General features: G+C 40.3%; 1 protein-coding gene across 2 annotated transcripts in view; it reads left to right on the forward strand.

The window, feature by feature from the left end:
* Positions 1-18,532, forward strand: part of LOC138665170 (lysosomal alpha-glucosidase-like) — a 194,723-nt gene that overhangs the window by 136,927 nt on the left and 39,264 nt on the right. For both annotated transcript variants that reach the window (XM_069752430.1, XM_069752431.1), the window contains exons 12-14: positions 2,275-2,392; positions 11,716-11,849; positions 11,996-12,147. In XM_069752430.1, the coding sequence (XP_069608531.1) occupies positions 2,275-2,392; positions 11,716-11,849; positions 11,996-12,147 (404 nt within the window). The remainder of the gene's footprint in view (positions 1-2,274; positions 2,393-11,715; positions 11,850-11,995; positions 12,148-18,532) is intronic.

Consider the following 18,532-nt stretch of genomic DNA (forward strand, 5'->3'; position numbering starts at 1 on the left):
AAATGGCGCGCCTTCTCTTCCGAGCCCTGCCGAGTGCCCAAACAGTGGTTTACCCCCACATATGAGGTATCGGCGTACTCGGGAGAAATTGCCCAACAAATTTTATGATCCATTTTATCCTACTGCCCATGTGAAAATGAAAAAATTGAGGCGAAAAGAATTTTTTTGTGAAAAAAAATTACTTTTTCATTTTTACAGATCAATTTGTGAAGCACCTGAGGGTTTAAAGTGCTCACTAGGCATCTAAATTAGTTCCTTGGGGGGTCTAGTTTCCAAAATGGGGTCACTTGTGGGGGAGCGCCAATGTTTAGGCACACAGGAGCTATCCAAACGCGACATGGTGTCCGCTAACGATGGAAATAATTTTTCATTCAAAAAGTCAAATGGCGCTCCTTCCCTTCCGAGCCTTACCATGTGCCCAAACAGTGGTTTACCTCCACATGTGAGGTATTGGTGTACTCAGGAGAAATTGCCCAACACATTTTAGGATCCATTTTATCCTGTTGCCCATGTGAAAATGAAAAAATTGAGGCTAAAAGAATTTTTTTGTGAAAAAAAAGTACTTTTTCATTTTTACGGATCAATTTGTGAAGCACCTGGGGGTTCAAAGTGCTCACTATGCATCTAGATAAGTTCCTTGGGGCGTCTAGTTTCCAAAATGGGGTCACTTGTGGGGGAGCTCCAATTTTTAGGCACACGGGGGCTCTCCAAACGTGACATGGTGTCCGCTAAAGAGTGCAGCCAATTTTTGATTCAAAAAGTCAAATGGCGCTCCTTCCCTTCCAAGCCCTGCCGTGCGCCAAAACAGTGGTTTACCCCCACATATGAGGTATCAGCGTACTCAGAACAAATTGGACAACAACTTTCGTGGTTCAGTTTCTCCTTTTACCATTGGGAAAATAAAAAAATTGTTGCTAAAAGATAATTTTTGTGACTAAAAAGTTAAATGTTCATTTTTTCCTTCCATGTTGCTTCTGCTGCTGTGAAGCACCTGAAGGGTTAATAAACTTCTTGAATGTGGTTTTGAGTACCTTGAGGGGTGCAGTTTTTAGAATGGTGTAACTTTTGGGTATTTTCAGCCAAATAGACCCCTCAAACTGACTTCAAATGTGAGGTGGTCCCTAAAAAAAATGGTTTTGTAAATTTCGTTGTAAAAATGACAAATCGCTGGTCGAATTTTAACCCTTATAACTTCCTAACAAAAAAAAATTTTGTTTCCAAAATTGTGCTGATGTAAAGTAAACATGTGGGAAATGTTATTTATTAACTATTTTGTGTCACATATCTCTCTGGTTTAACAGAATAAAAATTCAAAATGTGAAAATTGCGAAATTTTCAAAATTTTCGCCAAATTTCCGTGTTTATCACAAATAAATGCAGAATTTATTGACCTAAATTTACCACTAACATGAAGCCCAATATGTCACGAAAAAACAATCTCAGAACCGCTAGGATCCGTTGAAGCGTTCCTGAGTTATTACCTCATAAAGGGACACTGGTCAGAATTGCAAAAAACGGCAAGGTCTTTAAGGTCAAAATAGGCTGGGTCTTGAAGGGGTTAAACTAAACAGACACAAACAAAAAAAAATTGACTACCCAAAAATTTGACTACCCATGACAAAATATGCGAAATATTTAGCCCAAAAAATGTTGAAAACTGACACCTAAAGAAATAAAACAGTGTGATACACAATTTTCATCCTTATAACTGACAACAATTTTCTCCGATTTACTAAAATCACCAGGAAAATGGCACCACAACAACCAGACAGAAGTAATCCCACTTTTAAACCAAAATGCAAAACTTTTGGTCAAACTGTACGATTGAGATCTTAGATTTCAACAACATATGTAAATAAGATTGTGCTTTTTTATATTAGGCACTAAAATTATATAATTGGAGACAGTAATTATCTCTCATTGTATTTATTAGGGGGCTACAATGTTTATATTGGGCTATATTGGTTGTTCATTCTCCACAATACAGGACTGCCTGGAAGTTTGATGACATAAAAACTGAAAAGTGCCATAAGTTACTCCTTGTGAGGATGTTAGTGAATAATGAATGACTCTCTATAAGACACCATACCTCTAGGAAGCACATACTTGCTCCCTTGGCCTATTTCTCCTACATAGGGCAGTGAAAATTATCTTGCAGCGTGTGGTGCATATACTTATATCTCATTTTTATACAAATAAAATAGGTGTGAGAACTGGTTGGAAATAGTTGACAAGTATCTTACACTAATTTTTCTCTATTCACTTTAATTACAGGGGTAGTAGGAGGTGTACTAAGGGATACTACTATCTGTGCTTCCAGTAACCAATATCTCTCATCACACTACAACCTTCATAACATGTACGGGTTCCATGAAGCCATAGCATCTCATAAGTAAGTTATCGAGATATGGAAAGAAAATCTTCTACATAACATAAACTAAACCCATGGTAATACCATGAAAAAAACAAAGACAGAAACATAATGATTGAATACCCTTCAGTAAATAAATAAATAGCAGGGTGCATGAAAATAATAAATGGTACTTATAGTTAACATGTTTTTTGATTTAAAAAATGCAAAAGCCAGCTGCACCACTCCACGGTGACCATAATTGGCACAGTCCTAAGTCTAATGTTAAAAACCTTACAGTTTGTCAAGTGATATGTACAGTATGTAGATAAGGGCTGAGAAGGACTGAGCCCAACTAGTGGACACACAGCCAAGGGAAACCACATCAATAATGCCCAGATCAAGAGAAAGGCAGGCCGCACCTTTATATGTATATCCCATTTCATACCTTTTGGTTTTTCATGGTAATACCATGTAGCATTTCCAACCTGATTAGACCACAGATTCAATATCTAAGCTTTTGAGATAATAAAATGCATAATGGGTTTTACAGTGCTTTGAAAAAGCATTCATAATGACGTTTTTCTCATTTTTTCACGTTATAATCACAAAAGTAAATGTATTTTATTGGGATTCTACGTGATAAATCAACACAAAATAGCAAGTATTTATGAACTGTTAAGGAGTTGATACAGTCATGTCCAAAAGTGTTGACACCTTTGAAAATGGTCCAGAAAATGAAGTATTTCTCCCAGAAAAATATTGAAATTACATGTTTTGTTATACACATATTTATTTCCTTTGTGTGTAGTGGAACTACACAAAAAAACAGGGAAAAAAACAAGTTGAACATAATTTCACACAAAACATCAAAAAATGGGCCAAAAGTTCCAAAAATTTGGTTGCACACCCTTAGGAATAAATAACTGCAATCAAAAGCTTCCTATATCCATCAACAAGCTTCTGTCACGCTGCTGCAATGCAGGTAGGTGCAGGGTCCACTAGATGGCAGTAGAGTGGAAGCAGGACTGTATCTAAACAGAGCTGGCCTGCAGTGCCGCAGTGAGGCTACCACAGGTGGCAGCAGAATAGTCAAGTTAGCCGGGTCAAATCCTAGACTGTAGCGCAGTACCAAAGGAATAAGCAAACTCATGGTCAGAGACAAGCCAGGGAGTCAGTAACAGTCAGGAGCGGATAAGCCAAAAAGACAAAAGACAGAAGCAGGTCAGGATACAAGCCAAGTCAAAACCAAGGAGTCAGCACACTGAAGGGAAACATGGAGTCAAGATGGGAATAGGAGAAAAAAGAGACATTTGTTCAGACAGCAAGGCAGCAGGACAAATCAGAGCAATCAGAGTCAGCTACAGCAGTAATAAGCAAAAACTATAACTGACATCACCTGTAGGAAGCAGCGGTGATAAATAGCCAACCTGAACCCAAACAGAGGCTGACAAAGGTTAACTCTTGACATGACCAGATCGGAAAAAAGGGAAAACAGGAATCAAAACCTGGTCTGGATCATAACACTTACACCTCTCAACTGGAATTTTGGACCACTTTTGTACGGTCTCCAACATCTAATTTGTTACCTCTAATTATTTGTTTTGCATAATGCCGCAGTTATTCATTAGTACGAATATAAAAAACTTGCATATTCAGAAGTTTAATAATCTTTATTTTGTCTGTAGTGTTTTGGCTCCCTCTAGCGGCCAAAGTCATGTTTATGGTCCTATTTTCTATTTTCTATTTCTTATGTCTGATTCCCCTCCCCTTTGCAATACATTATGGTAGCTCAGCCTCCATTTCCCTTCACCCTGCATTCAAGCAGAGACATCTACATTAAAGTCCCCTTGCAATTGACTTTCCGGTATGTATTTATGCTTTCTATAGGTAATTTCTGCTCTAATGTTAAACTAGCTTAGTCAGTCGTACCCCTGGGTCAGTTACTAGTTTTGTACTAGTTTTGTAAACATTCATGCACAATTTATAACATGTGTAATATGTATTTATGCTGTATCATGCACTGATTGCATGTCTTATGATTGTTCCCAGTTTCCAATTCACTATCACGTTCAATAAAAGCACAGACTCAACCACAGTCTTCTTATTGGACCCCAGTATAGCGGTCTATCTGCGTGTATAGCTATATGAGCCCGGCTCATTTAGTGAGGACAGAACACTTCTTTTGTAAACTGCTTCATGTCTCTCATATTTGAGGGTGCCTATTTGCAACAGCAATTTTAATGTTTCTGCACAGGTGTTCAATGGGATTTATATCTGGACCCATTGCTGGCCACTTCAAAACTCTCCAGAGCTTTGTTTCCATCCATTTCTGGGTGCTTCTTGAAGTATGTTTGAAGTCATTGTCCTGCTGGAAGATCCATGACCTAGGACACAAACCCAGCTTTCTGACACTGGGTGCTACATTGTGACCCAAAATCCTTTGGTATTCTTCACATCACATGGTGCTTTGCACACAATTAAGGCACCCAGTGGCAGAGGCATCAAAACAATCCAAAAACATCTTTGAACCTCCACCATATTTGACTGTAGGTACTGTATTCTTTTCTTTGTAGGACTCATTCCATTTTCGGTAAACAATAAAATGATGTGCACATGAATAAAGAGAAAAATAATCAACACCGCTACACACCTGCAGTCCGTTATATGGAATTGTACCAGGGGAGTTTTTTATTTATAAATGTACCTTCTCAGGGGTCCTCGGTGCCAACCTGTGCAGAAAATAAAATGACTTGCCTTACCAAAAAGCCCTATCTTTATCTCATCTGTTCATGAGATGCTTTTACAAAAGGATTTTGGCTTGCTCACAAACTGCAGTGTAGCTGTTTTATGTTTCTGCATCAGCAGTGGGATTCTCCTGGGTCTCTTGTCATAGCATTTGATTTAAATCAAATGTTGACGGATAGATCCTGCTAACATTAATTCTCCCTGAGCTTGCAGGATAGCTTGAGTTTCTTTGGAACTTGATGGGACTGCTTATCTACCATTATGGAAATCCTGCATTGTAACCTTACATTATTTTTTCTCTGCCATCCACGTCCAGGTAGATTAGTTACAGTGCCATGAGTTGTAAACTTCTTGATTATGTTGCCCACCGTAGACAAAGGTACATCAAGATCTCTGGAGCTAGACTTGTAACCTTGAGATTGTTGACACTGTTCATCCACTTTGGTTCTCAAATCCTCACAGTTCTCTTCTCATCTTTCTGTTCTCCATGCTTAGTGTGACACATACAGACACACAATGCACATATAGAGTCAACTTCTCCCCTTTTTATCTGGTTTCAGGTATGATTGTATATTACCAACACCTTTTACTCGCCACAGGTGAGTTTGAAGCATCACATGCTTTAAACATCTCATGGAGCACTGTTCAATCCATAGTCCAAAAATGAAAGGAGTAAGGCACACCTGCAAATCTACTAAGACATAGCCATATATTTAAGTAAGGAGGGTACAAATTAGAGAAGCAGCCAAGTGACCCATAATCACTCTGGAGGAACTGAAGAGATCCACAGCTCAGGTTTCAGAATCTGTCCACAGGACAACTATTAGTCATATACTCAGTACAATAAGACTTATCTTTGTGTCAAGAAGATAGCCAGTTTTGAAAGCAAGCCATAACAAGTCCTGTTTGCAGCTTGCAGAAAGCTATGTAGGGGACGCAACTAGCATGTGGAAGAATATGTTCAGGTCAGATGAGACCACAGTAGAACTTTTGGGCTAAATACAAGAGCTATGCGTGGAGGAAAACTAACATCACATCACCCTGAAAACAACATCCCCAACATCAAACATGGTGGTGGTGGCATCATCCCGTGGGGATGCTTTTCTTTAGTAGGAACAGGAGAGCTGGTCAGAGTTGATGAAAACATGAAAGGAGATAAATACAGGGCAATCCTTGGCCATAGATTCACCTTCCAGCAGGACAACGACCTTAAAGGGAAACTAGACACTAGAATCAACCCTCCTGAGCGGTCTATATAAGCATGTAGGTCATAGGAAGCTGAATAAAAAGACACCTTGATATGTGCGATCTGATGTCTTATTCCAGAGAAATTCATGTTTCTCTTATATGTAAATTACCTCTTCCAGGCTATGGGGAGGATGTTGCCTGGAAGATAACTCCGCCTGCAGAATTTATTTTACATAAATGGGAGCTACCAGTGTGAGCCAAGTGACTAACACAGATCCGGAGAAATTACAATTGTCTTCTTGCAAACACATTTTTTGCTTCTCTCTGAGCTCTGCTGTCTGCCTGTGAGCTGGAAGCTGAAGGACTGAAAGGAACCTGTAGATGTGTCAGTTATAATCGCACAGAGTTCTGTATTGAGATCAGAGAGTGGAAATTACACATCACACAGCTACCTCCCTGTACATATAAAATAAGCTCTGCTGGCAGAGTTATCTTCCAGGCAACATGTTTCCCATAGCCTGGAAGAGGTTATTTATATGAAGTGATAAAAGATGATTCATCAACAACACGGCATCTTGATATAAGGCATAAAGATATAGCTGTCTATAACCTGTATGCTCATATTAATAGTTTAGATAGGAAAAATAAGGTGATAGATTCCCTTTAAATATACTGCTAAAGCTAAAATGGTTTAGATCAAAGCATATTCATGTGTGTAAAAGTCCAGACCTAAATCCCATTGAGAATCTGTGGAACACTTGAAAATTGATGTTCACAGATGCTCTCCATCCAACCTCACTGAACTAGAGCTAGTTTTCAAAGAAGAATGGGGAGAAATTTCAGTCTCTAGATGTGTATAGCTGGTAGAGAAACACCCTAAAAGACTTGAAACATAAATTTCAGTAAAAGGGGGTCTTACAAGGGATTACCTCAAGGGGGCTGAATATAAATGCACTTCAATCTTTTAGATTTATATTTTTAAAATACTTAGAAAACCATGAAGCATTTCCATTTTCCATAACCATAAATACTTTGTGTTGGCATAACATATAAAATATTATATAAAATATATATTTCTGTGTGTAATGTGAATAAAATGTGGAAAAATTCATGGGGTTGAATGCTTTTTAAAGGCACGTTACTTACCAATTTTCCCAGGAAATTGGTAGGCTACAGAAAAATGATTCCCAAAAGATTTTGCATATCTCCTGGCTGCTGCCTAAACTAACCAAAACCTTTTGGAGCTTCCAAAAGGTTTTATCGAATAATGATGTATGAAGAGGTGTAGAGGAGTATAGGGATGGTTAAAAAATTGGTGATGGGAACAACGATAAGTTTGTTAGGTCTCTTTTGGTGATGAGGATCCACTAAACCTCAGGTCAGGTTGTACACATGAATCGAGGTTGATAGGCTATGATAGCACTGCAGCAAGGACCACAATAACGGGCCATGATGGATGGCAGGCAAGCTAGCACAGCAATACATTCCGGAAGCCACAGAGCCAAGATTGTAGACAAACACTGGAAAGAAAATAAAATGGCAGGTCTGAGAGAACGGATGATGCTGATATACTGTAGTTAGCACTTTTATGAAATATCTAAATAATTATTAAGGTTGCATTTAGCTTTTTGATCTAAATATACTTTATACTACAGGAGAGAGGGAGTAAAAATTGTCAATTTATCTTTGCTTAAAAATAGGAAATACTGTTACTTCATGTTGCATCTAGTTTGACAAAAGGCTTGACTTAGGGTATGTGTCCACGTTCAGGATTGCATCAGGATTTGGTCAGGATTTTATGTCAGTATTTGTAAGCCAAAACCAGGAGTGGAACAGTTAGAGGAAAAGTATAATAGAAACATATGCACCACTTCTGTATTTATCACCCACTCCTGGTTTTGGCTTACAAATACTGACATAAAATCCTGACCAAATCCTGATGCAATCCTGAACATGGACACATACCCTTAGTGTCCACATAAGAAATATGCAACTTTCAAATTGTCTTATATGGATAGTGCATTAACCCCTTTCTGACCTCGGATGGGATAGTACGTTCGAGGTCAGAACCCCAGCTTTGATGCGGGCTCCGGTGGTGAGCCCGCATCAAAGTCGGGACATGTCAGCTGTTTTGAACAGCTGACATGTGCCCACAATAGCGACGGGTGGAATCGCGATCCACCCGCCGCTATTAACTAGTTAAATCCCACTGTCAAACGCTGACAGTGGCATTTAACCGGCGCTTCCAGCCATCGGGCCAGAAATGAGCGCATTGTCGACCCCGTCACATGATTGGGGGTCAGCGATGCATCTGCATAGTAACCATAGAGGTCCTTGAGACCTCTATGGTTACTGATGCTGGTTTGCTGTGAGTGCCACCCTGTGGTCGGCGCTCATAGCAAGCCTGCAATTCAGCTACATAGCAGCGATCTAATGATCACTGCAATGTAGCTGAGCCGATCGAGTTGTGCCAGCTTCTAGCCTCCCATGGAGGCTATTAAAGCATGGCAAAAGTAAAAAAAAAAAGTTAAAAAAATGTGAAAAAAATAAAAAAATATAAAAGTTTAAATCACCCCCCCTTTCGCCCCATTCAAAATAAAACCATAACAAAAAAATCAAACCTACACATGTTTAGTATCGCCACGTTCAGAATCACCTGATCTATAAATAAAATAAAGGATTAACTTGATCGCTAAATGGCGTAGCGAGAAAAAAATTCGAAACGCCCTAATTACTTTTTTGGGTCGCCCCAACATTGCATTAAAATGCAATAACGGGTGTAAAAAGAACGTATCTACACCCAGTGGCGTAACTACAAAGTTAGGGGCCCCGGTGCGAACTTCCAAATGGGGCCCCCCCCCTGCAGCCCTGCCATACAACTCAATGTAACCCCCATAGAATAATGGCCACACATGATGCTCAATACTGTATAACGGCCACCACACATGATGCTCCATACTGTATAATGGCCACACATGATGCTGCATACTGTATAACGGCCACACATGATGCTCAATACTGTATAATGACCCCCCTCCTGTATGCATGGCTCATCTCCCTCCTATCCCATATACATAGCTCATATTACCCCTCCTGTATGCATGGCTCATATCCCCCCCCTGCATGGCTCATATTCCCCCCTGCATGGCTCATATTCCCCCCTGCATGGCTCATATTCCCCCCTGCATGGCTCATATTCCCCCCTGCATGGCTCATATTTTCCCCTGCATGACTCATATTCCCCCCTGCATGGCTCATATTCCCCCCTGCATGGCTCATATCCCCCCCTGCATGGCTCATATTCCCCCCTGCATGGCTCATATTCCCCCCTGTATGCAGGCTTAGCTCTTCGCTCCTGCTCGGCGCGCCGGCTTATGTCCTCCTTCATCCCCCCCCCCCGTTCCCCCGTCCCCCCGTCCCCCCGTCCCTCGTCCCTCATACTCACCTGTCTTCCCACTGCACGGCCGTGCCGACATCCCTCGCGCTCTGTCCCGACTCCGTTCATTAAGATCATGAATATGCGCATATTCATGATCTTAATGAGCGGTGTCACGTGACCGCTCAAGCAGGAACGAGCTGCAGTGCAGACGCCGAGACCATCGCTGGAGCAGGGTGAGTATTCAAGGCAGCGGCGGCGGCGGCGGCGGGGAAGGGGGGGGAGGCCCTGGAGCGGGGGGAGGCACTGCCAGTCCGAGCCTGCCTGCCGGGCCCGAGCCCCTGACCTGCCGGGCCCGGTCGCACTGGCGACCGCTGCGACCACGGTAGTTACGCCACTGTCTACACCAACATGGTATAATTGAAAACGTCATCTCGGCACGCAAAAAATAAACTCTTACTCGACCCCAGATCATGAAAAATGGAGACGCTACAGGTATTGAAAAATGGTGCAAATTTTTTTTTTTTAGCAAAGTTTTGATTTTTTTTCACCACTTAGATAAAACCTAGGCATGTTAGGTGTCTATGAACTCATAATGACCTGGAGAATCATAATGGCAGGTCAGTTTTAGCATTTAGTGAACCTAGTAAAAAAGCCAAATAAAAAACGAGTGTGGGATTGCACTTTTTTTGCAATTTCACCGCACTTGGAATTTTTTTCCAATTTTCTAGTACACAACATGGTAAAACCAATTATGTCATTCAAAAGTATTATTATTATTATTATTTATTGTTATAGCGCCATCTATTCCATGGCGTTTTACATGTGAGGAGGGGTATACATAATAAAAACAAGTACAATAATCTTAAACAATACAAGTCACAACTGGTACAGGAGGAGAGAGGACCCTGCCCGCGAAGGCTCACAATCTACAAGGGATGGGTGAGAATACAGTAGGCGAGGGTAGAGCTGGTCAAGCAGCGGTTTGGTCGATCGGTGGTTACTGCAGGTTATAGACTTGTCGGAAGAGGTGGGTCTTCAGGCTCTTCTTGAAGGTTTCGATGGTAGGTGAGAACAACTTGTTTCGCAAAAAATAAGCCCTCACATGGCCATATTGATGGAAAAATAAAAAAGTTATGGCTCTGGGAAGGAGGGGAGCGAAAAACGAACACGGAGAAACGGAAAATCCCAAGGTCATGAAGGGGTTAAGCAATACTGTGTTACTTTTTCGGGGCAATATTTTGATACGTTTTGGAAAATGGAAAATGTAATGACGTTGTTTTTTCGATAAAAATTATATGATTTTTTTAAAAATGTTAGATCTGAACCAGGATGTAGATAAAGGTTGTACAAACCACAGGAGTTTTTCCAGAGATGATTAAGTGTAATGTGAACAGTCTCTAGATTGCAAATTGTAAGACATACAGCAGACAATAAGTTAAATAGCCATGTAGCAGGAGATTCAGATTGTAGAAATCAAAGGATAGTGCAGATATGGTTTCAGAATTATATGAATAGTCACTAAATACCAGTTTGTAATGCTTAAAGCAAAGGATAGGTTAACCAGCAGATCTGAGGAGCAGTTGATGCAAGTTGTAGAAATTACAGGAATTTGAAAAGATTATTGTATCTGAAGACATTTGATACTGGATAGCTTTTAATTTAAAACAAGCTCTAGAGGCATATTTTCAGTGACATCGCTGCCACACTCATAGATCTTATCAGCTCATTTACATAATAAGAAAAATGTGGATTTCTCTTGAATAAGTCATTGAATTGCAAATATCAGGGTATCATTTGATTCAAGTTTCTATGACCTCTGTGCTCATATAGACAGCTTAAGAGGGTTGATTCTACTGACAAATGCCCTTCGATGAATTCTGAACATTTAATTCCTGCACAGTCTTCATTAAAACTGACATTAAAAAGCCAGTCTTAATGAATTGGGTCTCAACAAGTGTTTAAGGAGTATGAACTACAGAAGTAGGCTGCCAATGTGCATCAAAATCAAAATGTTTTTAATTAATTGAGAATTTTTCATCTATTATGGCAGTGCTTTGATAAAGATTAGAGGAAAACGTCCCTTTGTGATTTCTCGATCTACCTTTGCCAGTCATGGTCGGTATGCAGGTCATTGGACAGGAGATGTCGAGAGCACCTGGGAACAGTTGTATTATTCTATACCTGGTATGATGTTTTTAATATTATTCCTGATATTTCCTTTAAGGGGTTGTCTAAGCATTCTCTCCCTCTTGAATTGACATTAGACATGAAGAGACCCAACTGTATGCTGTAATAATTCTTACGTGAGTTTTTTGTCTGCTTCTTCACAGCTATACTACTGTTTAATATGTATGGGATTCCTTTAGTTGGAACTGATCTTTGTGGATTTGTGGGAGATGTAACAGAAGAACTTTGTGTGCGCTGGAGTCAAGTCGGAGCTTTTTATCCATTTATGAGGAATCATAACACAATGGATGCAGTGGTAAGAAAATAAGTTGACATGTAGTACTGTGCAAAGGAAAATTTTGAAAAAATGGTACAATGCAAGAATACTTTCAAAAATAGAAGTGTTAATATTTTGTTTTTCCAATTAACAAAATGCAAAGTGAAAATAACAAAAGAGAAATCTAAATCAAATCCATATTTGGTGTGACAGACCTTGGCCTTCAAAACCCCAATTTTTCTAGTTAAACTTCCACACTGTTTTTGAAAAAATTTGGCAGACAGATTGTTACTAGGGATGATAAAACCTGAACTGTAGAGTTCAGGGTTCATACTGGACACCTTGTACATAACCAAGTTTTTCTGCTCCAAGTCTGTGTCTGTATGAGTAATGTGCGTAACCAATTTTTTATACTCTTTGCCTGCATCTGTGTGAGTAGTGTGCCTATACAATTTTTAATACTCTGCAACCCTCTCTGTATGAGTAGTGTGCCTAGCCAATTTTTAACACTCTGCACCCATGCCTGTGTGAGTAGTTTGCCTAAGCAATTTTAAATACTCTGCACCCGTGTCTGTGTGAGTAGTGAGCAGAACCAATTTTAAATACTCTGCACCCATGTCTGTACTAAAAACAGAAAGAAAAGGACGATCACATAGTCTTTATGGTAAAATATAATACTTTATTAGATACCAAAGAAAAAGGTAGGGGAAACGACAAAGTATAATTTACATATCCCTAACACAATACATACATACTAAGCCCTGTAGTAAAACCATATGGTATGGTGTGTATGGTGTGCAGATACAAAAGAATAGGGTAATGCTAAGGATGTAACATAGTAACATAGTAACATAGTTAGTAAGGCCGAAAAAAGACATTTGTCCATCCAGTTCAGCCTATATTCCATCATAATAAATACCCAGATCTACGTCCTTCTACAGAACCTAATAATTGTATGATACAATATTGTTCTGCTCCAGGAAGACATCCAGGCCTCTCTTGAACCCCTCGACTGAGTTCGCCATCACCACCTCCTCAGGCAAGCAATTCCAGATTCTCACTGCCCTAACAGTAAATAATCCTCTTCTATGTTGGTGGAAAAACCTTCTCTCCTCCAGACGCAAAGAATGCCCCCTTGTGCCCGTCACCTTCCTTGGTATAAACAGATCCTCAGCGAGATATTTGTATTGTCCCCTTATATACTTATACATGGTTATTAGATCGCCCCTCAGTCGTCTTTTTTCTAGACTAAATAATCCTAATTTCGCTAATCTATCTGGGTATTGTAGTTCTCCCATCCCCTTTATTAATTTTGTTGCCCTCCTTTGTACTCTCTCTAGTTCCATTATATCCTTCCTGAGCACCGGTGCCCAAAACTGGACACAGTACTCCATGTGCGGTCTAACTAGGGATTTGTACAGAGGTAGTATAATGCTCTCATCATGTGTATCCAGACCTCTTTTAATGCACCCCATGATCCTGTTTGCCTTGGCAGCTGCTGCCTGGCACTGGCTGCTCCAGGTAAGTTTATCATTAACTAGGATCCCCAAGTCCTTCTCCCTGTCAGATTTACCCAGTGGTTTCCCGTTCAGTGTGTAATGGTGATATTGATTCCCTCTTCCCATGTGTATAACCTTACATTTATCATTGTTAAACCTCATCTGCCACCTTTCAGCCCAAGTTTCCAACTTATCCAGATCCATCTGTAGCAGAATACTATCTTCTCTTGTATTAACTGCTTTACATAGTTTTGTATCATCTGCAAATATCGATATTTTACTGTGTAAACCTTCTACCAGATCATTAATGAATATGTTGAAGAGAACAGGTCCCAATACTGACCCCTGCGGTACCCCACTGGTCACAGCGACCCAGTTAGAGACTATACCATTTATAACCACCCTCTGCTTTCTATCACTAAGCCAGTTACTAACCCATTTACACACATTTTCCCCCAGACCAAGCATTCTCATTTTGTGTACCAACCTCTTGTGCGGCACGGTATCAAACGCTTTGGAAAAATCGAGATATACCACGTCCAATGACTCACCGTGGTCCAGTCTATAGCTTACCTCTTCATAAAAACTGATTAGATTGGTTTGACAGGAGCGATTTCTCATAAACCCATGCTGATATGGAGTTAAACAGTTATTCTCATTGAGATAATCCAGAATAACATCCCTGAGAAACCCTTCAAATATTTTACCAACAATAGAGGTTAGACTTACTGGCCTATAATTTCCAGGTTCACTTTTAGAGCCCTTTTTGAATATTGGCACCACATTTGCTATGCGCCAGTCCTGCGGAACAGACCCTGTCGCTATAGAGTCACTAAAAATAAGAAATAATGGTTTATCTATTACATTACTTAGTTCTCTTAGTACTCGTGGGTGTATGCCATCCGGACCCGGAGATTTATCTATTTTAATCTTATTTAGCCGGTTTCGCACCTCTTCTTGGGTTAGATTGGTGACCCTTAATATAGGGTTTTCATTGTTTCTTGGGATTTCACCTAGCATTTCATTTTCCACCGTGAATACCGTGGAGAAGAAGGTGTTTAATATGTTAGCTTTTTCCTCGTCATCTACAACCATTCTTTCCTCACTATTTTTTAAGGGGCCTACATTTTCAGTTTTTATTCTTTTACTATTGATATAGTTGAAGAACAGTTTGGGATTAGTTTTACTCTCCTTAGCAATGTGCTTCTCTGTTTCCTTTTTGGCAGCTTTAATTAGTTTTTTAGATAAAGTATTTTTCTCCCTATAGTTTTTTAGAGCTTCAATGGTGCCATCCTGCTTTAGTAGTGCAAATGCTTTCTTTTTACTGTTAATTGCCTGTCTTACTTCTTTGTTTAGCCACATTGGGTTTTTCCTATTTCTAGTCCTTTTATTCCCACAAGGTATAAACCGCTTACACTGCCTATTTAGGATGTTCTTAAACATTTCCCATTTATTATCTGTATTCTCATTTCTGAGGATATTGTCCCAGTCTACCAGATTAAGGGCATCTCTAAGCTGTTCAAACTTTGCCTTCCTAAAGTTCAATGTTTTTGTGACTCCCTGACAAGTCCCCCTAGTGAAAGACAGGTGAAACTGCACAATATTGTGGTCGCTATTTCCTAAATGCCCAACCACCTGCAGATTTGTTATTCTGTCAGGTCTATTAGATAGTATTAGGTCTAAAAGTGCTGCTCCTCTGGTTGGATTCTGCACCAATTGTGAAAGATAATTTTTCTTGGTTATTAGCAGAAACCTGTTGCCTTTATGGGTTTCACAGGTTTCTGTTTCCCAGTTAATATCCGGGTAGTTAAAGTCCCCCATAACCAGGACCTCATTATGGGTTGCAGCTTCATCTATCTGCTTTAGAAGTAGACTTTCCATGGTTTCTGTTATATTTGGGGGTTTGTAACAGACCCCAATGAGAATTTTGTTACCATTTTTCCCTCCATGAATTTCAACCCATATGGACTCGACATCCTCATTCCCTTCGCTAATATCCTCCCTTAAAGTGGACTTTAGACAAGACTTTACATAGAGACAAACCCCTCCTCCTCTCCGATTTTTACGATCCTTTCTAAACAGACTGTAACCCTGTGACTTAGTGCAATAACACAATGTACAGGGGAAGACTCCAAACACGGGCATTATAGCCCAAATGACACACACAATAGCATAGCAAAAAGGTATTACCTTTAAATTGCACACCAAGGAAAGGGGAGGGGCTAACAACACACGTTTCGGAACCAGCCTTTGTCATTCCCCTGATACATTCCTGGAGACAAATATATATATATATATATATATACAGTTAGGGCCAGAAATATTTGGACAGTGACACAATTTTCGCGAGTTGGGCTCTGCATGCCACCACATTGGATTTGAAATGAAACCTCTAAAACAGAATTCAAGTGCAGATTGTAATGTTTAATTTGAAGGGTTGAACAAAAATATCTGATAGAAAATGTAGGAATTGTACACATTTCTTTACAAACACTCCACATTTTAGGAGGTCAAAAGTAATTGGACAAATAAACATAACCCAAACAAAATATTTTTATTTTCTATATTTTGTTGCAAATCCTTTGGAGGCAATCACTGCCTTAAGTCTGGAACCCATGGACATCACCAAACGCTGGGTTTCCTCCTTCTTAATGCTTTGCCAGGCCTTTACAGCCGCAGCCTTCAGGTCTTGCTTGTTTGTGGGTCTTTCCGTCTTAAGTCTGGATTTGAGCAAGTGAAATGCATGCTCAATTGGGTTTAGATCTGGAGATTGACTTGGCCATTGCAGAATGTGCCACTTTTTGGCACTCATGAACTCCTGGGTAGCTTTGGCTGTATGCTTGGGGTCATTGTCCATCTGTACTATGAAGCGCCGTCCAATCAACTTTGCAGCATTTGGCTTAATCTGGGCTGAAAGTATATCCCGGTACACTTCAGAATTCATCCGGCTACTCTTGTCTGCTCTTATGTCATCAATAAACACAAGTGACCCAGTGCCATTGAAAGCCATGCATGCCCATGCCATCACGTTGCCTCCACCATGTTTTACAGAGGATGTGGTGTGCCTTGGATCATGTGCCGTTCCCTTTCTTCTCCAAACTTTTTTCTTCCCATCATTCTGGTACATGTTAATCTTTGTCTCATCTGTCCATAGAATACTTTTCCAGAACTGAGCTGGCTTCTTGAGGTGTTTTTCTGCAAATTTAACTCTGGCCTGTCTATTTTTGGTATTGATGAATGGTTTGCATCTAGATGTGAACCCTTTGTATTTACTGTCATGGAGTCTTCTCTTTACTGTTGACTTAGAGACAGATACACCTACTTCACTGAGAGTGTTCTGGACTTAAGTTGATGTTGTGAACGGGTTCTTCTTCACCAAATTAAGTATGCGGCGATCATCCACCACTGTTGTCATCCGTGGACGCCCAGGCCTTTTTGAGTTCCCAAGCTCACCAGCCAATTCCTTTTTTCTCAGAATGTACCCAACTGTTGATTTTGCTACTCCAAGCATGTCTGCTATCTCTCTGATGGATTTTTTTTTTTTTCAGCCTCAGGATGTTCTGCTTCACCTCAATTGAGAGTTCCTTTGACCGCATGTTGTCTGCTCACAGCAACAGCTTCCAAATGCAAAACCACACACCTGGAATCCACCCCTGACCTTTTAACTACTTCATTGATTACAGGTTAACGAGGGAGACGCCTTCAGAGTTAATTGCAGCCCTTAGAGTCCATTGTCCAATTACTTTTGGTCCCTTGAAAAAGAGGACGCTATGCATTACAGAGCTATGATTCCTAAACCCTTTCTCCGATTTGGATGTGGAAACTATCATATTGCAGCTGGGAGTGTGCACTTTCAGCCCATATTATATATATAATTGTATTTCTGAACATGTTTTTGTAAACAGCTAAAATAACAAAACTTGTGTCACTGTCCAAATATTTCTGGCCCTAACTGTATATATATATATATATATATATATATCCTAAATAATTATGCCAATCTGTTATTACCCATGTCTGTACAAGAAGTGTGCCTAACCAGTTTTAAATACTCTGCACCCATGTCTGTATGAGTAGTGTGCCTAAGCAATTTTTAATACTCTGAACTTGTGTCTGTGCAGGTAGTGTGCCTAAGCAGTTTTTAATACTCTGAACTTGTGTCTGTGCAAGCAGTGTGCATAACCAGTTTTTAATACTCTGCACCCATGTATGTGCAAGTAGTGTGCCTAAGGGTAGTTTCACACTAGCGTTCAGCAGGGCTGCAGACTTCCTCCGTGATGCCCCACCCACTGCTGCGCCTCTTCATTCAGCTCCGCCTACGTATGCATGCGGAGTGCATACCCTATCGAATGCAACGAATTGCAATTTCGTGCGGTCGTCGCAGTCAAAACGACTCATGCGGCGGCATCCGCATACATCCGCATGGCCTGCATACCCAGTGTTAAAGATAGGGTACACATGCCACATGCAGCCATAGGCAGAGCTGAATGAAGAGGCATGGCAGTGGGCGGGGCTTCACGGAGGATGTCCGCAGCCCTGCTGAACGCTAGTGTGAAACTAGCCTAACAAAGTTTTCTTACTCTGCACCCAAGTCTGTACAAGTAGCATGCCTAACCAATTTTTAATACTCTGCATCCATGTAACATAGTAACATAGTAACATAGTTAGTAAGGCCGAAAAAAGACATTTGTCCATCCAGTTCAGCCTATATTCCATCATAATAAATACCCAGATCTACGTCCTTCTACAGAACCTAATAATTGTATGATACAATATTGTTCTGCTCCAGGAAGACATCCAGGCCTCTCTTGAACCCCTCGACTGAGTTCGCCATCACCACCTCCTCAGGCAAGCAATTCCAGATTCTCACTGCCCTAACAGTAAAGAATCCTCTTCTATGTTGGTGGAAAAACCTTCTCTCCTCC

Source organism: Ranitomeya imitator, chromosome 2 (genome assembly GCF_032444005.1).
Source record: "Ranitomeya imitator isolate aRanImi1 chromosome 2, aRanImi1.pri, whole genome shotgun sequence".
NCBI lineage: Eukaryota > Metazoa > Chordata > Amphibia > Anura > Dendrobatidae > Ranitomeya > Ranitomeya imitator.